The following is a 19658-nucleotide window of genomic DNA, read 5'->3' on the forward strand; positions in this document are numbered from 1 at the left end:
CCTATCTCCATAGCTTTCATGTGCCATCTGTAATTGTCTTTGCAGTTTTTCATGATCTTCAATTTACTTCACTCTTCTCATAAGTTGTGCATCGTCAGCAAAAGACACATAGTTTGATGTATTCTCCATCTTATCATTTATATACACTGAACATTACTACTGCTAATACTGACACTTGTTTGACCATGCTTTATAGTGAGCCCAATTTTACCTATTTTTCAGTTTCCATATGTGTCTCCTATGTGTGTGTGTGTGTGTGTGTGTGTGTGTGTGTGTGTGTGTGTGTGTGTGTGTGTACATTCTTTACTGTATTTACTTAGCTTACCTAGTTGTGTTTTACAGTATTTGAGCTACTTTTGTTTGAAACTGAATAAAATACAACTTAACCATCTGAGATTCAAAGTTTGTTGTGTGGCCTTGTTATTATTAAAATGGTGTGTGAGCACAATCAATCAGTCTATGTGCTATCCATTCATGAACTACTGGTGTACTCCACATCACTCAACACACTCTTTCTAGTGTTGCTTCTTTTTTTCAAGTTAAACTTTGTGCATTGTTTAGTTAGAGATGATGTGTGGATACAACCTGCATTTGTGCTTATGATGCAGACAGCCTTTCATGAGCCATGTTTATTTTGATCTGACATCCTGAGTATTGATTGATGAAAGCATGGAAAGTTTATAGAATCTAGAGAGAAAGAAATTCAGAGCTGTAATCTAGGCAGGCTGAGCTGATGTGAAGAAAGCACGTACATTTATTTAGATCTATGTGATAAAAATTTTGACTTGTGTTCTGTGGTAACATATCTAGCTTTGTCATTTTTGTGAGGTATTTCTGTGTTCTGGAGAAACAGAAGGTCTCATAGTTTTGAATATTACATGTAAAGTGCTAGCTTGATAAACATTTGTTGTCATGGGACACTTATATTTCAGAAGGAAAAGGATAATCTTCCCACTGTGCCATTGTCTAGAATCATGAAGATGAATTCAACTGAGTGGCCATACATGCTGGCCGGGGCACTGGGCTCAGCCATCCAGGGCACTATTGTTCCCCTTTATGCCATCATGTTTGGAGAAGTTCTTGGGGTAAGTCTTGGTCTGTTATACATATTAAGCTTTGCGTGTATTGATAGAAAAACACTGATTTATTGTGAGGATAACAGGATTGAATATGGAAGATATAACATTAAGGAGAAGACCACTCTGAGGATGTAAGAATGGGATGACGAGAGTGTCAGATGTAAGTGATGCCTTTGAAATAAAGAAGAGTGGATGTGTATGATCAGGCTGAATGGAGATAAGTTGTGAATACTAAGATGTGGACTTCAGAGATCTCTATGAAAGATATGCCTGTATTGATCCAAGCAGGTGATCATGTCAAATTTAAGGGGGCAGTAGACACCTACCAAAGTAATTATTACTCCAAGTGAGGTCTCAAACATTGGATCAGGGGATGCAGTGAACCTACCACTAAGCCAGCTATCAGCTCGTTGAACATTTTCCTTTTTGTCTCACAACTAAGAGGATTTAGTCACAGCATACCATCTAAAGACAACTCTCTCCACACAAAACTACATACACCTCATTGCACACACATCCTTCACTCAAAATTCTAAATTAAATATGGTGACTCCTACAGCAGCCTCAGTGTTCCTGTATGTAGAGAGACCACAAATGTCCCCAAATCAGACTGCTTTTCTCATATCAAGCCTGACTGATTTACTGTTGTCACTCAGTTCCATTCATGTTTTTCACTTGTGTGCAAAATTGATATTGTGTAATCATGATTTTCTCTTTCAGTCCCTGTCAACAGCAGATGAAGTAGAAGCCAGAAAACAAGGAGATTATTATGCTGTGCTGTTTCTCATTATTGGCCTTATTGCAGCTGTGTCAATGTTTATCCAGGTAATATCATTGTGACCAGTAGGTGATCATAATGAATAAAAAAAATAATCCTTATTGTATGAGTAATCTTGTTAAAACTTTTCACATTGTTAGCATGAAGATTCTTGTTAGTTAGTTTGAGTTGTTCAAATGTGCCTCCTGATTACATCATGGGAGCACTGATCAGCTGGAATGAACAGTCTCCACTGAGCAAGCAAAGGATGAAAATGGTAGGCTGTTTTATAATTCTAATTGCAAAATTTACAATCTTGTACATAAGAATATGTATTTGGCACGAGCTGATAAACTACATAGCTAGGTCTGAAACATGGGAAATAAGGAAAATATCTTTGTATTCCCTTTGTCTCAGTATATTCTGTCTTGAAAGGCCACTGTAAGGGGCAGAACAAAAAGACAAGACCAACATCCCATGTGTGACAGAGCAAACTGAAGGGTGGAAGATAGGATTTCTTAAACCTTTGTATCAGTGCCATGTTTTGGCTTCTCAACTTGTAGTATGATGTCAGCTTGACATGTAGATAAATAGAAAATTCATGAAACTTTTTTGCAACAGGCATACATGTTTACCCTTTCTGGAGAGACACTAACATCACGGCTGCGTAAACTTACGTTTGCTGCCATGTTAAGGCAGGAGGTGGGGTGGTTTGATGATGACAAGAATTCTGTTGGTGCCTTGTGTTCCCGTCTCTCAGGGGATGCTGCCTCGGTCCAGGGGGTGAGTTACTTTGCTGACATTGTTGTTTTGGTTTATTGTTTACTATTGCACATTTTATGTGAAATAGGGCTACCAGCCAAGTTTTGTTGTATTATATCATGTGCACCTATGCTGCCTTGACACTTAATCTTGTGGAATGAGAGTTCAAATTTACCTTAAGTTGGTAGTATGTACCATGAATATATAATTGTCAACTTTACCTTTGAATGTGGACCTAATGTATAAGTTTTTTTTCATTCCTTCAAGTTGCTATGATGGAAGGAAATGAAATAAACTACTAATGATGGCACAGGGCAGAGCTTGCAAGCTGTTTCTTGATTACAAGCTTGAGTTTTTACTTTTTAAAGGCAGCTTACCTTTTTCTTTTTTCCTGCTAGGCCACAGGATCAAGAATTGGTACAATAATACAGGCCCTCACCACTCTCGGTGTCAGCATCTGCCTGGCTCTCTATTATGACTGGAGGCTTGGGCTTATCTCTTTCCCCTTCATACCTTTTGTTCTCATTGCTGTGTACCTTCAAAGCAAGATTCTGATGGGCCAGAGTGTCACAGAGTCTGAGTCCTTACAAGATGCAGGAAAGGTGAGATAGTTTTATCGTCAAAATAGGTTGTAAAATGATATTTTTGTTGAGTTTTCAGTAAAAACTTTTATTACATCTCTCTCTCTCTCTCTCTCTCTCTCTCTCTCTCTCTCTCTCTCTCTCTCTCTCTCTCTCTCTCTCTCTCTCTCTCTCTCTCTCTCTCTCTCTCTCTCTCTCTCTCTCTCTCTCTCTCTCTCTCTTCATTTAGAGATGTGCATTACATATTGTCATCATACCAAATGCTTGCAGCTTGCCATAGAGTGTATCACAAACATCCGCACAGTGGCCAGCCTTCATAAAGAGCAGTACTTTGCTGATGCATATTCTGCTGCTTTGCTCAAACCTCACCTACAAGCCTTGAAGAAATCACACCTTAGAGGTACTATTATTGCAATACCAATTTTCTTTAATAAGTAGTATATATACAGTCCCTGAACAAATTATTAGACACACCTTGAATTTTTTTGAATTTTGCAGATTTTGAGTAGAAAACGTTGCTAATTAGAATTAGACATGCCTAAAACTTACAGATTAAAGTAGTTTGGATACTTGAGGCTTGTAAAAATCCATACCAGACATGAATTATCTTCTCAATCAGTTGATGTTTCGTTGTAATGATTCATTAATTGCCACTTCTCTCTTTATCAGCTCCCATACATTTTGTATAGGATTCATATCTGGTGAATTTCTTGGCCAGGGAAGTAGAGGAACATTCTTAATTAATGAACGTTTTCTACTCATAACATGCAAGATACAAAGAAAACCAAGGTGCATCTAATAATTTGTCCATGGACTGTATATATATATATATATATATATATATATATATATATATATATATATATATATATATATATATATATATATATATATATATAGTATGCTGCTGGTGATAAAACTTAAAGAATTTGCGCTATTACAGATAATGTCCTACAATAGTTTTAAGTTTCTATTGTTGAATATTTAAGATACATGTTTTTTTTGTATTTTTTTTTCCCAGTGTGTGTGTGTGTGTGTGTGTGTGTATTCACTGTTTGATCTGCTGCAGTCTCTGACGAGACAGCCAGACGTTACCCTACGGAGCGAGCTCAGAGCTCATTATTTCCGATCTTGGGATAGGTCTGAGACCAGGCACACACCACACACCGGGACAGCAAGGTCACAACTCCTCGATTTACATCCCGTACCTACTCACTGCTAGGTGAACAGGGGCTACACGTGAGAGGAGACACACCCAAATATCTCCACCCGGCCGGGGAATCGAACCCCGGTTATCTGGCTTGTGAAGCCAGCGCTCTAACCACTGAGCTACCGGGCCGTGTTGTGTGTGTGTGTGTGTGTGTGTGTGTGTGTGTGTGTGTGTGTATTTACCTATTTACCTATTTGTGTATTACAGGGACCGAGCTAAGCTCTCTGTGTCCTGCCTCCTTGGCCACTCCTGTCATATCTCTCATCTGATTGACACACACTGCGTCAACGACATCACTGCTCAGTTTATTCCACTTATCAATACTACGATGCGGGAAACTGTACTTTCTCACGTCATTTAGACAGATGTCTTTTATTAGTTTTTTTCCATGTCCTCGGAGATGATTACTTGTGGTCACCTTTATCAACTCTCTGTCCAATATGTCAATCTTGTTCACCAATTTATACATAGTTATCATGTCTCCCCTTGTTCTTCTCTCTTCTAATGTGGTCAGCCCCAGTTCCCTCAGCCTTTCCTCATAGTCTAACTCCCTGAGTCCTGGTACCATCCTTGTTGCCAGCCTCTGTACCCTTTCCACCTTCTTCACATTTTTCTTCATATGCAGTGACCAGACACAAGCTGCATATTCTAACTGGGGTCTTATTAAAGTGCATAATATCTTCTTCATCATTCCTTCATCTAGGTAGTGGAATGCAAGACCAATATTTTGAAGCATGTTATATGTTTTCCCAAATATCTTGTTAATGTGTTTCTCCGGTGACAAAGTGTTTTGCACGGTTACTCCTAAGTCTTTCTCCTCATTGGTCTCTTCAATTTTCTCATCACCCAGCCTGTAATCCCTGTTTGGTCTGTATCTACTTCTTCCCATTTTCATAACATGGCTCTTGTTTATATTAAATTCCATCTGCCACTCTTTACTCCACTCATATATTTTATCAAGATCTTCCTGTAACTTGTTACAATCTTCCACATTCTTTACTCTCCTCATAATTTTAGTATCGTCCCAAACATATTCATGTAACTGTCAATTCCTACTGGCATATCATTAACATAAATCAAAAACATGATGGGACCAAGCACTGACCCTTGTGGAACTCCACTGGTTACCTTCTTCCACTCGGACTTCTTTCCTTTCACCACTGTTCTCATTTCTCTTCCCACTAAGTAATTTTCCATCCATTTTGCTAGTTTATCACTTACTCCTCCAATCTTCTTTAGTTTCCACATCAGTCTATTGTGTGGCACTTTATCAAAGGCCTTTCTCAAGTCCAGGTAGATAGCATCCACCCATCCCTCTCTATGTTGTAGTATGTCAGTCACTCTTGAATAAAAACATAATAAATTGGATACACGATCTTCCTTTTCTGAAACCAAACTGCCTTTCACTCAGAATGTTTTCACTTTCTAGATACTCACTCCACTTAGCTTTAATTACTTCTTCACATACCTTGCACAATATACTAGTCAACGATACTGGTCTGTAATTTAACGGTTCCATTCTACTACCATTCTTATATATAGGCACAATGTCAGCTCTTTTCCACTCTTTCGGGACTATTCCTGTTCGTATGGAGGTTTCCACAATATCAAATATGGGGTTCAACAATTGATCCTTACATTCTTTAGCAACCTCCCAGATATGCCATCAGGCCCCATTGATTTATTAATATCCAAGTTACTTATAATTTTCCTTATATCTTCTTTAGTAACCATGATGTCCTGCATTTGCTTTATTTCCGTAGGCCTTCCTCCTGTAAAATGCTCCTCCTTTGTAAACACTTTGCAAAAGTTGTCGTTCAAAATTTCAGCTATATCTCTAGCATCCTCATATACTTCTTCCCCATTTTTTACTTTTCTATTGCCTCCCTTTTATTTAGTTTTTCATTTATGAATTTGTAAAACATTTTAGGGTCACTATCACAGTTTTCCACCACTCTCTGTTCATATTCCTTTTGTGCTGTTCTCCTTACTTCAACATATCTATTCCTTGCTGTTTTGTAGACTTCTCTTGATAATACTTCACTGTTTTCCTTCAGTTTTTTTCATGCCTTTTCTTTGTTCTTTTTTGCTTCTTCACAATTTCTATTAAACCACTGTTTATTATTTAAAGTCCTCTTTCTGTGATATGGCACAAATTTCACAGCAGAGTTATATAAATCCATAAATTTATCGGATTTCAATTGCATATCCCCTTCCTGGTATACCACAGACAAGTCAATTTCATTAAAGAACTCTCTTATATGGTTATAATTTGCCCTGATATAATTTAATTTTTCCTCCCTGTTCTCCACACTCTTTTCCGTGCTTAATTCCGTATCCAGCTCAAAACTTAGGACATCATGGTCGCTTTTCCCCAAGGGACATTCATGTTCAATTTCCTCTTTTAGGGAGATGCCCCTGGTAAATACCAAATCCAACCTTGCTGCAACATCTTGTCCCCTGCACCTTGTTGGTGATCTCACCCACTGTGTCATCAAGTTATTTGTTGCTACCTTTAACAATTCCTCTGCCCACTCACCACCATTCACCACTTCGTAGTCTTCCCACACTATTTCCTTACAATTAAAGTCCTCGACTATCATCACTATCCTTTCTGATGAGTTCCTGCTTCATTCTGTCTAGAGTATTTCTCATCACCATTTGATACTGTTCATATTCCAAGCACTGGTTCTGGGTGGTATGTATACTGTTATAATATTAATGTCCCTCTTACCATCTGTTATAAGCATACTTATCACTTCCTCATTTCCTTACTAAAGTTCACCTCCTTCACTATCAGATCTTCCTTAGTAAAAACCATTATACCACCACCTCCTTTATTTTTTCTATCATTTCTCCATACTTTGTAGTGTTTTACATCAAACCAATCTAGCTTTATTTCGGCCTTAACTTTGTTTCCACACACACATTATGTCCGGTTCATTGTTTCTTAGGTAATCCATACATTCTAGCCTCTTAGACAGAAATCCATCTATATTCGTGTAAGTCACTTGAATTCCATTCCTAATCTCTTTCTTCCATGTTTCAGTCAGTGTAATGTCTATTCCGTCTGTTTTATCCACCACTTCTTCAGCCTCCCATTTCTCATCCTCCAAAAAAACTTGGTCTTTTCCTCCTCAGTTCTTTCCTCATTCTTCTCTCTCACTTCAGTTACAAGCTCTTTCATTTTCATTCTTTCATCCTGTGTCATATTTCTTCTTATGTAAATTGTTTTGGTTTTCTCATAGTCTTTGAGTTTCCAGGCCCTCCTCAGCAAGGCCTAGGCTGCCACCTGAGACTTTAATTTAAATTTTAATGGTCTACTCTTGCCTTCTTCAAAAGCTCCTAGTATCACACTTTCCTCTAACTCAGCATATAGGCATTCTTCCTCCTCGGAGATCTTATTCAGTAAAAACTTAATCCAGTCATTTTCCTTATCCCTCCTATCTTGCCAGTGTGTGTGTGTGTGTGTGTTTGATCTGCTGCAGTCTCTGACGAGACAGCCAGACGTTACCCTACGGAACGAGCTCAGAGCTCATTATTTCCGATCTTCGGATAAGCCTGAGACCAGGCACACACTACACACCGGGACAACAAGGTCACAACTCCTCGATTTACATCCGTGCCCACTCACTGCTAGGTGAACAGGGGCTACACGTGAAAGGAGACACACCCAAATATCTCCACCCGGCCGAGGAATCGAACCCTGGTCCTCTGGCTTGTGAAGCCAGCGCTCTAACTACTAAGCTACCGGGTGTGTGTGTGTGTGTGTATGTGTGTGTGTGGGGATGAATGTGTGTGTGTTTCCTCTGCACATAAGAAGATTCAGATTATGAATTTAATTATATTTATTTTTTTCCTGATATTCAAAAGAAGTTGATAATGAGAGGCTGATAACATAAATGGTAGTCTTGAAATTATTTTAGTATTGTGGGGGGAAACATAGTACTATTATTTAGAGTGCTTATTCCTCCCATGCACCACTGTAAAACCTGTAAAATTACAGGAGATTCCATTGCATAGTTTCACCATCTTAAAAACAAGACATTCCTGTTGGTGTCTTATCACTGCTATTTTATAGGTGTTGCTTTTGGATTTGCTCAAGCTGTCCCATTCTTTGCTTATGCCACAACCATGCTGTATGGAGGTCACCTTGTTGATGTTGGTCAAATATCATATGAAGATGTGTTTAAGTAAGTTTTTGAAATGCCAACTTGTTTACATGTTAGTTCTTAAGTAATATATTTGTATTGGACTTTAGCAAACAGAAATTAACAATGAAAAAAAGTGTCAATATATATGGATATATACATCCTTACGGAATGATGAAAATGTCTAGGACTTTCATTGCAAACAGTTCTCTTATTACCAGTTTGTTAAATGTCTACACTCTCTACCTCAAGAATGGTAAATGAAATGATGATACTTCTATCTTCTCAGGGTAGCTGAAGCTCTCATCCTGGGGACCATGATGGTTGGACAAGCTGTGGCATTTGCTCCCAATTATAGCAAAGCTCGTGTAGCAGCCTCACAGATCTTTCATCTCCTGGACCGCAACCCACAAATTGATTCCTCTGCTGGTATTGGCCTCCGTTTGGTAAGTGTCAAGTTTTAATTTTCATTTTTGTATCATATATTTCATATTTTATAGCTAAATAAAGTAATAAAAGGACGTAGTTGTAATTACTATGATTCTGCAATTTTCATGCATGTTACATTCCAACCCCAACTCTTATTAACCTTTTCGAAACTCTTAAATAGTTTTCAACTCAAACTTACTTTTAGACATGCCCTTATGCATTAAGAAAAACTCATGGGAGGCATTTGGGTCGCCATCAGGGTCGTCTCCCATAAACTTGCTTTAATGCTATAAAGCTACCTGGTCTTCTCACAGATGGTGAGCAATGTTCTAAATGCATTAACTGATCCAAAAGGCTAATGCAGGCTCCAGTTTTACCATAGCTTTATTGGTGTCTTATTTTAAGTTAGTTATTTTTGCTGTTATATATCCATTGATGGTGTAATGCCAATCCATGTCTACATACCTTGACCATTTCTGGAGCATGTTGAGGAGTCTCACTTACTCTTTTGTGGTAAGCCTCTCCCTATGGTACTTGGGTTCATTGCCAGAAGCCTTACAAGGTGTAGAATGTTTGACTAACATAGTAGAGCCTCAAATGAATTCACAATTTTTGACACAAATCTAAAACAACACCGCAGAACCACACACCTCATCTTCCAAGTTTCTTTTCACATACAGTAGTACTACATTTAATTCCTTGTGTACTCATCTAGGGTACATTATGTATTTTCTTTTGATTATCTTAATGTGTTATATAGTATTTATTTATTAGTTTAAATTTTTAAGTCAGGAAATGCTTATTTCACAAAAATAGTTTAAATCCAGAAAAATTGAGATGCATACTGCAAAAATCAACAATATATTGAGGAATCTGCTATATAAATTTGGATATATATTGGTTAGAATAATATGTGAAGACCATTTCACACCGGAGATGAGACACCCGACGAGAGCCATGGTTTACTATATATATATATATATATATATATATATATATATATATATATATATATATATATATATATATATATATATATATAGCCAACCCGGCTATCACAACCATGACAACGTTACCATGACAACGGGGAGGTTCTGCGCCTGTCTGCTGATCCCTATTGCCCTTTCCTATTGTATTTCTTGCCCCGCTGCCCATGCTTCTACTCCCACCGCACTGCACTACGCTCCCAGCTGTCCACCCTGGGCGTCACAACATTCGACCTGCCCACCCTTCTGGTGGCCTCAGGCGTCCACCCCTCTCTGCAACCTGCAGTCCTTCGCGTTTGTGGCCCTAATCAACAACAAAAACAAGCTTGTGTTTCATATTCCTACATACTTGTAAATAATATAACAATATAACCTTTAACTTACCTAAATGACCATAAACAATGATTGGTTGAAAATTCCATAATATGCTTTGAAATGTACGGAAACTCAAGTTACGTACAAAATCGACTTACGTCATGTTTCAGGAACGTAACTCTGACGTAAACCGAGACCTTACTGTTTATATATATATATATATATATATATATATATATATATATATATATATATATATATATATATATATATATATATATATAAATGTACAGTAAAGTCCCGGGTTATGTCGGTCTCGAGTTATGTCAAACTCATAGTTACGTCAGTCCACTATAAGGCAATTTAAGATAAAAAAATAGAAAATTTATAAATCGTAAAGCGCGGGATTTATTGTTATTGTTGGCCACCAGGTGTCACTAGTGGTTACCCGTCACACCACCCACCTCACGCTTGAATACAATAACACTCTGCCTCAGTTCCACCACACCGTTGCCCCTGGCAAGTGTTATCCTACTTCTGTGTTTACTGACTCAAGTTCTTAGTATCTTGCTCAATGGCACCAAAGAGAAAACTCCTTAGTGACAGCAGTGATGCTAAGAAAACGAAAACCATTACGTTACAAGAAAAAGAGGACATAATTAAAAGACATGAGAAGAGAGGCAGCAGCTGTGTGTGAGGGAGTGAAGAAGAAAATGGGAAGCCCGTTACCATGACAATGGGGAGGTTGACGACCTTGAGGGCTTGCACACCCATCACAACAATAACAACTCCGGAGCCTTCGCCTGGGCCACACGACACTCGCAGCTCACTTGCACCGTCTGCGTCTGTCTGCTGATCCCTATTGCCCTTTCCTATTCATTTCCTGCTCCGCTGTCCACGCTTCTACTCCCACCGCACTGCACTACGCTCCCAGCTGTCCGCCCTGGGCATCACAACATTCGACCTGCCCACCCTCCTGGCAGCCTCAGGAGTCCACCCCTCTTGGCAACCTGCAGTCCTTCGCGTTCGCGGCCCTAATCAACAACAAAAACAAGCTTGTGTTTCATATTCCTACATAGTTGTAAATAATATAACAATATAACCTTTAACTTACCTGAATGACCATAAACAATGATTGGTTGAAAACTCGATAATATGCTTTGAAATGTACGGAAACTCGAGTTACGTACAAAATCAATTTACGTCATATTTCAGGAACGTAACTGACGTAAACTGAGACCTTACTGTATATATATATATATATATATATATATATATATATATATATATATATATATATATATATATATATATAGTTATACCTCGCCCAACACGACAGTTACGTTCCCAAGCTTGTCGTTTACGGCGAGATTCGTGCTTGGCGAATAACAGGACCTATGGGGAAAATCGGGGTTACATTCCCAGATCCTCCCAAAATGAATTTTTTTTTTTTTACCAAAAGGGCTAGAAAAAAAAAAAATAATGAAGTACCAAGCACACATTTTATTTAATTATAGTACTAGTACATTTAGTTTATTTGCTGGTTGGAGAGGCCTTGAAATATGAAGTGATGGGCCTCTGACTGGCAGATGCTTCCATATGGTGTAAGGTCTCCTTGTAGGGCAAAAGAAGCTCCTCAACCTCTTGAACTTACCATAATGCTCCTCTCCAGGATGGGATCTGTTTCATTGAAGAGGGATGTTGCATCTTCTATGGCTTTCAGCAAATTACGAAGAGTCCAAGACGCTTGAGAGGGGAGGTCAAATGCATCCACCAGGACCAGCGGGAGATTCAAATGGAGACCAAATCGTGCAATCGCGAGTCAAAGTCGTGCTTGGCAAAATATAGGATATTTTACCGATTCGTGTATACGTGAGTTTCGTGTTCAGCGAATTTGTGTTAGTATGACTATATATATATATATATATATATATATATATATATATATATATATATATATATATATATATATATATATATATATATATATATATATATATATATATATATATATATATATATATATATATATATATATATATATATATATATATATGTGTGTGTGTGTGTGTGTGTATATATATATATATATATATATATATATATATATATATATATATATATATATATATATATATATATATATATATATATATATATATATATTTGTTTATTTATTATTTTTTTTATTTATTTATTTATTGAAACTACTTATTGTTCACTTTATTTATGTCTTTATGTTTATCTGGAACTGTTCCCGTGAAGTGGTGGGAGAGAGGAATTGCCATTTATTTATGTTCATGTTTACTGTGTTTCTCTAGTTCTCCTCTTCTTTCTTGTAGGGACCAGGCAACATATGCATGACTACATCACTTTTATTGTATTTTTAGAGTGGAGACGTCAGCACCATAGAGCTTCAGGGTGTCCACTTTGTGTATCCAACTCGGCCAGACACCACCATACTGCAGGGTCTAGGAGTGCGGGTGGACCGAGGCAAAACCCTTGCATTAGTGGGCTCCTCTGGTTGTGGCAAGTCTACCATTATCAGTCTCCTTGAGAGATTCTATAATGCCCAAAAAGGGACAGTGGTAGGTATGAATGTTTTTCTTTACGAGATACATTTTCAAAAGCTCAACTGCTCAAATACAGCTGAGTTATGCAGTATTAGAGATTTTAGTCCATGGCCATTCTCAGGTAGTAAGGTAATAACAGTTAGGATTATTGTCAGCACCTCTAAAGCCTTAAGCCCTGTAGAAAAAAACATTGGTGGAAAGAAATAACTTTGTGGGAAATAATGTAGCTACCATTGGTTTTTGTTTTTTGCAACAGCTTGGAAGCATGTTCCATAATTTATTAATTCTGTATAGAAAAGAACTGGAAAATTGAATTAATTAAATCTAATTTTGATGTAGGATGGACTGAGCCTGCTGTAAAGATGGTACAGGTTGAACCTCCTTAATCCGGTATTCTTTCATCCAACAACACCTGTAATCCGGCAAAATTTTTGTTTGCCGGAATTTTTGAATTGGCCGGAGTAATTTGCTGGACTGCCGTTAGGACGTGGCAGCGCTGTACTGTGTTTTGGAGCCTGGGCATTCTGGGTCAAATTTGGATCAGTACCACACTGCTGCTCATTGCAAGCACCACCCCTCCAGGTGCATAAACATTTTTTTCTGTAATATTTGCCCCTAAACATGGCTTCCAAGCGACCAGGAAGTGATAGTGTGTGTGAACCAAAGAAAAGCGCAAACATATGACAATATCAGTGCAACAGAAAGTGGACCTATTGAGGAAGCTAGATAAAGGTGTTTCAGTGCGGAGCCTATGCCAACAGTACAACATTGGCTCATCAACCGTCTATGATATAAAAAAGCAGAAGAATCAACTTCTCAAGTTTTACAGTGAGTGTGAGAGCAAGAAGAACATGGAGGTTAAGGAGGTTAAGGAGGGTAAAAGCAGTGATTTAGACAGTGCTCTCATATAGTGGTTTAAGCTTCGGCGTGCTGGTAAGGTTCCTGTGTCCGGCGAGATGGTAATGGCGCAGGTAAAAATTTTCCATGCTGAACTTAATTTACAACAGCGTGTTTTTCTATATGCTTCTGCATGTATATTTTCATGTACAACTATCATATATCAAAACAATGTTACAGCTACTCTTGTATAATGCAGGGTAAATATATATAGAGGGTGTTTTGGGGACCACCTATAGTTCGGAATTTTCCATGGTCCGGCAAGTCTAAGGTCCGGTGGATGCCGGATTTGGGAGGTTCAACCTGTACAACTTTCGAATATAATAGTTGGCTTTGGAAATTATCTAACTGTAGTGTAGGAAACCAATGTGACATTTCTTCAGTTTAATATCAAAATTAGAAAATATAAATGTGATCTATTTGGATAACTAGTACTAGTGCAAACACTTTCATAAAAGTCTACAAAAAAAAAAAATCAAGATGTGGTAATAATAATGATTAAAAGATGTTTACTCTTGTGAAGCAGACCAATTTTATGAGAAGTTGATGGAGCCACCAACTACTGCAGAAATATTTTGGATAAGTTTTTGTTATCTATATTTATACCTGCATATTTTACTTTCCTACAGAGCATTAATGGTCAAGACATTGAGGCACTCAATGTGGGATGGGTACGGCAGCAGCTGGGGTTGGTGTCTCAGGAACCAGTACTGTTTGATCGTACCATTGAAGAAAACATTGCCTATGGAGACAACACCAGGAGGGTAGAACACCATGAAGTAGTGGCAGCAGCCAAGAAGGCAAACATTCATGCTTTCATAGAATCTCTTCCTGATGTGAGTCACTTCTGCTTTCTATGTGGGATCCTGCTGTGATTTACCATGATTAAAGTTAGTTGCAAAGGAAAGACCAGGTATTCTTTCTTTTCAAATTGTTAAAAATAACAAGAAAGATGAACAGTTTTCTTTGTTTATTTTGATGTTATATGATGTACTAAGAACTTTACCTAACTTTCAGAGGTTGCAGAAATAGTGGTGATCCATTCTTATGTATTCAATATTAATTTTGTAAATAGTAGTGTCATCTTTAAGTAATTGTAACATGAGTAATACACTGGCACAAGTAGAAGCAAAAGTGGAATTTGTATTTAATTTTCTAAAATCTTTCAGAAATACAACACCAGAGTTGGTGGAAAAGGTAGCCAGTTGTCAGGTGGACAGAAGCAACGTGTGGCCATAGCCCGGGCACTGGTGAGGAACCCGAGTGTGCTGCTTCTAGATGAAGCCACCTCTGCCCTAGATACTGAGAGTGAAAAGGTGAGGATATAATGCCTGATGCATGACACATAATGAATGAAATGATATATTTGAATTCAGTGAAAAATGGAAAAATTGATATAATCGGTATTGAAGGAAGGTTAACTGATCAATTAGAACAGTGAGTGTTAAATTGATGCAGATAATGGTAGAATGACTTATAAAATAAGATGAATGATTGAACATAAGAAGTTATAAAGGTAAGGGAAAAAACACTAAGTACTGTGGAGACTCAATATTTGAACATCTAAATTGTCAACCATTTCAATATTCGAATGGAAAGGTTTGATTTAATATTAAAAAAAAATGCTTGATAGTCAAACGCCCACATATGTGGTTGTAAACAAAAGGCTCCCTGGCCTCTCCTTCCCCTCCCTCTGCCAGTTGGGCTGTCATGGTCATCATTCTTGTGCATTGTGTCTAGTTTTTCATTTCTGAACTTATATTAACACCATAGGCTTATTAGTGGTGAAAATATGTGGTAATCAAACAGCTGCACATTTAGTTGTATACAAAGCTCTCCCCTCTTCCTTCTTGCAACCGTCACTGTCCTGTTCTGATACTGTATTAATGGCAATACCGGTAATACTGGTAATTCAATGTACCAAATTCCAGTGCACATCCCTAATCCTGCTGCAGTCTTGAGAAAAACAACATTTTTCTGCATTCTGTCGATAATTTTTCATTCAGAAACTTATGATGGCACCAAAGAGGTTTATTAGTGGTTAAAATAAGGAATCTGGTGAGAGTGCAAGTGTTAGTGAGCCACAGCTCTCCACTAGTGGATTCACAGGAATAACACCAAGAGAAAAGTTACAAAGACTTTATCATGGATGGTGACTTGTCCTTGGACGAACTCCCTCCTCCTTCTCACCCTTCTTCCCTCCTCTTCTAATTTATTCATGACCAGCCTTCACAGACGGTATGTACAAAAAAAAAAAAAAATACATTTGAATTTTTATAAAATTGAGGTTTTGCTAAGATTAGAATGAATTACCTGATTTAAGGATATTGATAGTCAAACTTTTTGATATTTGAATAGCCATTTGGAATTAATTAAGTTCAAGAATTGAGTCTTCACTGTATTATAATTTATTTAACTTATTCCATTTACATTTTATTTCTGTATAATATGCAGGTGGTGCAGGAGGCCCTGGAGCAAGCGCAGGCAGGGCGTACCAGTATTGTCATTGCCCACCGGCTGTCCACCATCCAGGGAGCAGACACTATTGCCGTGATACAGTCTGGCCAGGTGGTGGAAGTTGGCACTCATTCCGAACTCATGGAAAAGAAGGGCCACTATTATTCCCTTTACCAAACCAATCACTGACCACTTAGTGGTCGGCTTTGTTGTCATAGATCTCTATTCTTTTGTAATCACTTACTACAAAGTAGCTGCTTAAATATTTTAATTATTGTAGATGGTGGAGCATTTATTCTTACTCTTCAGGAGTGTGTGTGTGTGTATTTACCTAGTTGTAGTTTTACAGGGCCTGGGCTTTATGCTCGTGTGGTCCCGTCTCCATATCTACACTTGTCCAATTTTTCTTTAAAACTATGTACACTCTTTGATGACACCACTTCCTCACTCAAACTGTTCCAAGTCTCAACACATCTTTGCGGGAAACTAAATTTTTTAACATCTCTCAGACATCGTCCCTTCCTTAGTTTCTTACTATGCGATCTTGTGCTTCTAAAGTCATATTCTTCTCTCAGGATCAGTTTCTCATTATCCACTTCATCCATTCCGTTAATCAATTTATAAACTTGTATCAGATCCCCTCTCTCTCTTCTCTGCTCCAAGGTTGGTAGATCCATTGCCTTTAGTCTCTCCTCATATGCCATCCCTTTAAATTCTGGAACCATTCTTGTAGCCATTTTTTGTAGTCTCTCTAATTTTCTTATGTGTTTCTTTTTATGGGGAGTCCACACAACTCCTGCATATTCCAATCTAGGTCTTTAGTGTGTGTGTGTGTGTGTGTGAGACTTGTCCAAGTTATCTTCTTTGTTGGGATATTTGCTTGGTAAGTAAATAGCTCTCATATTTACAGTAGATCTTTGGCTTTCCAAACTTAATGGATGAGCGTATTAATCATAGTATTGGGGACCGTATTGATAGACACCAATCAAGTATATTAGATATTGGTTTTGGGTGCACCTCTTGTGGTCCTATCTATTCACATCACACAACATATTATATATATATATATATATATATATATATATATATATATATATATATATATATATATATATATATATATATATATATATATATATACATACTGTAAAACTTCTGGGAACTGGCTCTAAAGAACTTACCTCATACTGTCAGTTGGTATGTGAAGTGAGTGGATTATTTCAATTCTCATTTTTGTATACTTCTGTTAGACTTGAAAAATTCAGGTTTTAAATTGGTAAAGATTTCAGGTTGATGTGCCATCTGTAATCTATTATAGCAAGCCAGTTTGATAAATATTAAATTATTAGTATTAATTATTTAATGTAGACTTCAAAGTACCTGATGCTTCAGTTCCTGAGATGCATATCATTAAGGTGGGATTACGTGACTGAAACGTAAATGTTCTAGTCTTCACTTATTGGAAGGTTTGCCGCAGACACATTCATTCCATGTCCCCTGTCCATGTTGAAAAATACAAGTACTTTTATAATAGTTAGTTGAACATTATGGGCTGTGATTATCTGTCAATAATATACCAGGTTATTATCCCATGTGAAGATTGCATGAAGACACAATGCTTTCTGCACAAGGTGGCTTTTAGGCTTTCAGAGTATTTACTCAAGACCAATTGCACAGAATGTTCATATTTTTCTTGAGCAGGGACTAACAGCAGAGCTGATTTATGACTGTTTTGCCAAAATACACTTTCGTGTCACTATCCACAAATGTCAAAGTAATCAAGTCTGGACAAATATCCATCCTTTTCACTTAACACTTTTCACACTGACAAACCACCTGACTCATGATCTTCCTTTTACATTGGAGAGTGAGGAGCAGGTCTAGGTTTTAGAATAAGAGGATGTGGTCAGCTATGACCACATCCTCTTTTACTGTTTAAATGATGTGCCATACAACTAATGTGAAGGTGATTCTATGAGTATGCCCCTAGATGTCTTTTCTCAACTCTTCAGCTTAGTATATCTTCATCATTATGATTTCAGATACTTTAGTATTATGTTGGATTCACATGAGCCACTTTTTGTTGTCAGTGGCTACCACAAAAATGGCAAGTAGCACCACCATGCATATTAACCACTTGATGGCAGCCACAAATTAGGTCATTGATATATGGATCTCATAAAAATAGGTGTTTGTACTTTTCCTTGTGAAGACAAAGTGGAAAATGTACAGAAAGGGCACCCCATAGTTATTTATAACAGAACTGTGTGAAATATTTAACAATTTATTTTTCATTAATACTCTTATCAATATTGTCTCATATTCAGATCAGAAAGTGTACAACTCTTCAGTAAAACAAATTAGGTTTTCTCACCACACATGGAAAAAGAGTACATACTTGATGCTGTGACAGACAGGACAAGACATCTTGAAAGTAACAGGAGGCAAGACAGCCATAGATAGTGATGTGTGTATGGTGCTATTTAGAATAATGTTTTCTGTTGCTGGCCACTGTGGTGTAGGTGTGAAAATGGCTGTTCTCAGTTTTTTTTTGTAGTTGCCACAGAAAAGTGGTCCAGTGTAAATGGACCCAGATAGCTGTGTATGATTATATATATATATATATATATATATATATATATATATATATATATATATATATATATATATATATATAATTTTTTTTATTGATTTAATTTAATTTTTTTTTTTTGTGATGGCCACTGACCACAAGACATAGCTTATGGGAATACAGCCTTTAATGTTCTTAAATATGATTTGTAACATTTTTGTGCACTGAAAGCATGATATTTTCTTTAAAGCCATTCTTCTTATATACATAATTATTTTTGTTGACTTTTGCAAATCCACTGGTTTTCTCATAGGTTTAATTTAAAATAATTCAAGAATCCTGTCAACTGATTTTTAACTTAGCATGAAATATACATTTAAATTGTAGCTCATCTCTAATAGATTGGCTGAGCTGATAGTTTATATAGGTATTTACGTTGTGCCAACATCAAATAGCAGGAAGGTTCTGTGGGAAGTGATTCAAGACTGCTCATTGGAGATAATGGGATGTATATTCTGATGTTATTTAGAATGAACTATCAACTAATTGTAGTTCATGGAAGTTGAAAATTGCTATTGAAAAGCTCACATTTTCCCAAGAATACATGAAGGAAAATAACATTTGTCCCTTGTATGGCAAAATACTATCCATGAAAGTTGTGAATTAATGTAAATGGCCTGACCAGCTTCATATAAACTAGAAATAAAAATAATAGACAAGTTCATAAACACAAGCATATCAGCTTGCCTTGCAGATGACTTACAATGTGTGACTAATCTTACAGCCTTTCAAGCATCTTGGGATGATGCATTTATGTATCAAAATGTGCAAAATTAGGAGCTTCTCCATCATGATTTGCCAGGTGGGGAGGATTTTGTTTTGCTTCCCC

At 37.2% G+C, this 19658-nt stretch overlaps 1 protein-coding gene across 8 annotated transcripts in view; it reads left to right on the forward strand.

Annotated features, from left to right (window-relative positions):
* The window catches only part of LOC123512371 (ATP-dependent translocase ABCB1-like), a 45357-nt gene extending 28731 nt beyond the window's left edge, over nt 1–16626 (forward strand). For 7 of the 8 annotated variants that reach the window (XM_045268736.1, XM_045268741.1, XM_045268740.1 and 4 more), the window contains 11 exons: nt 933–1085; nt 1800–1904; nt 2458–2619; nt 2997–3200; nt 3450–3579; nt 8471–8582; nt 8830–8986; nt 12661–12858; nt 14370–14576; nt 14910–15056; nt 16195–16626. In XM_045268736.1, coding sequence (XP_045124671.1) covers nt 933–1085; nt 1800–1904; nt 2458–2619; nt 2997–3200; nt 3450–3579; nt 8471–8582; nt 8830–8986; nt 12661–12858; nt 14370–14576; nt 14910–15056; nt 16195–16386 — 1767 coding nt within the window. In that variant the 3' untranslated portion in view covers nt 16387–16626. The remainder of the gene's footprint in view (nt 1–932; nt 1086–1799; nt 1905–2457; nt 2620–2996; nt 3201–3449; nt 3580–8470; nt 8583–8829; nt 8987–12660; nt 12859–14369; nt 14577–14909; nt 15057–16194) is intronic. The other variant, XM_045268738.1, reaches the window with a different exon arrangement.
* The last annotated feature ends 3032 nt before the right edge of the window (nt 16627–19658 follow it).

Source organism: Portunus trituberculatus, chromosome 33 (assembly GCF_017591435.1).
Source record: "Portunus trituberculatus isolate SZX2019 chromosome 33, ASM1759143v1, whole genome shotgun sequence".
Lineage (NCBI taxonomy): Eukaryota > Metazoa > Arthropoda > Malacostraca > Decapoda > Portunidae > Portunus > Portunus trituberculatus.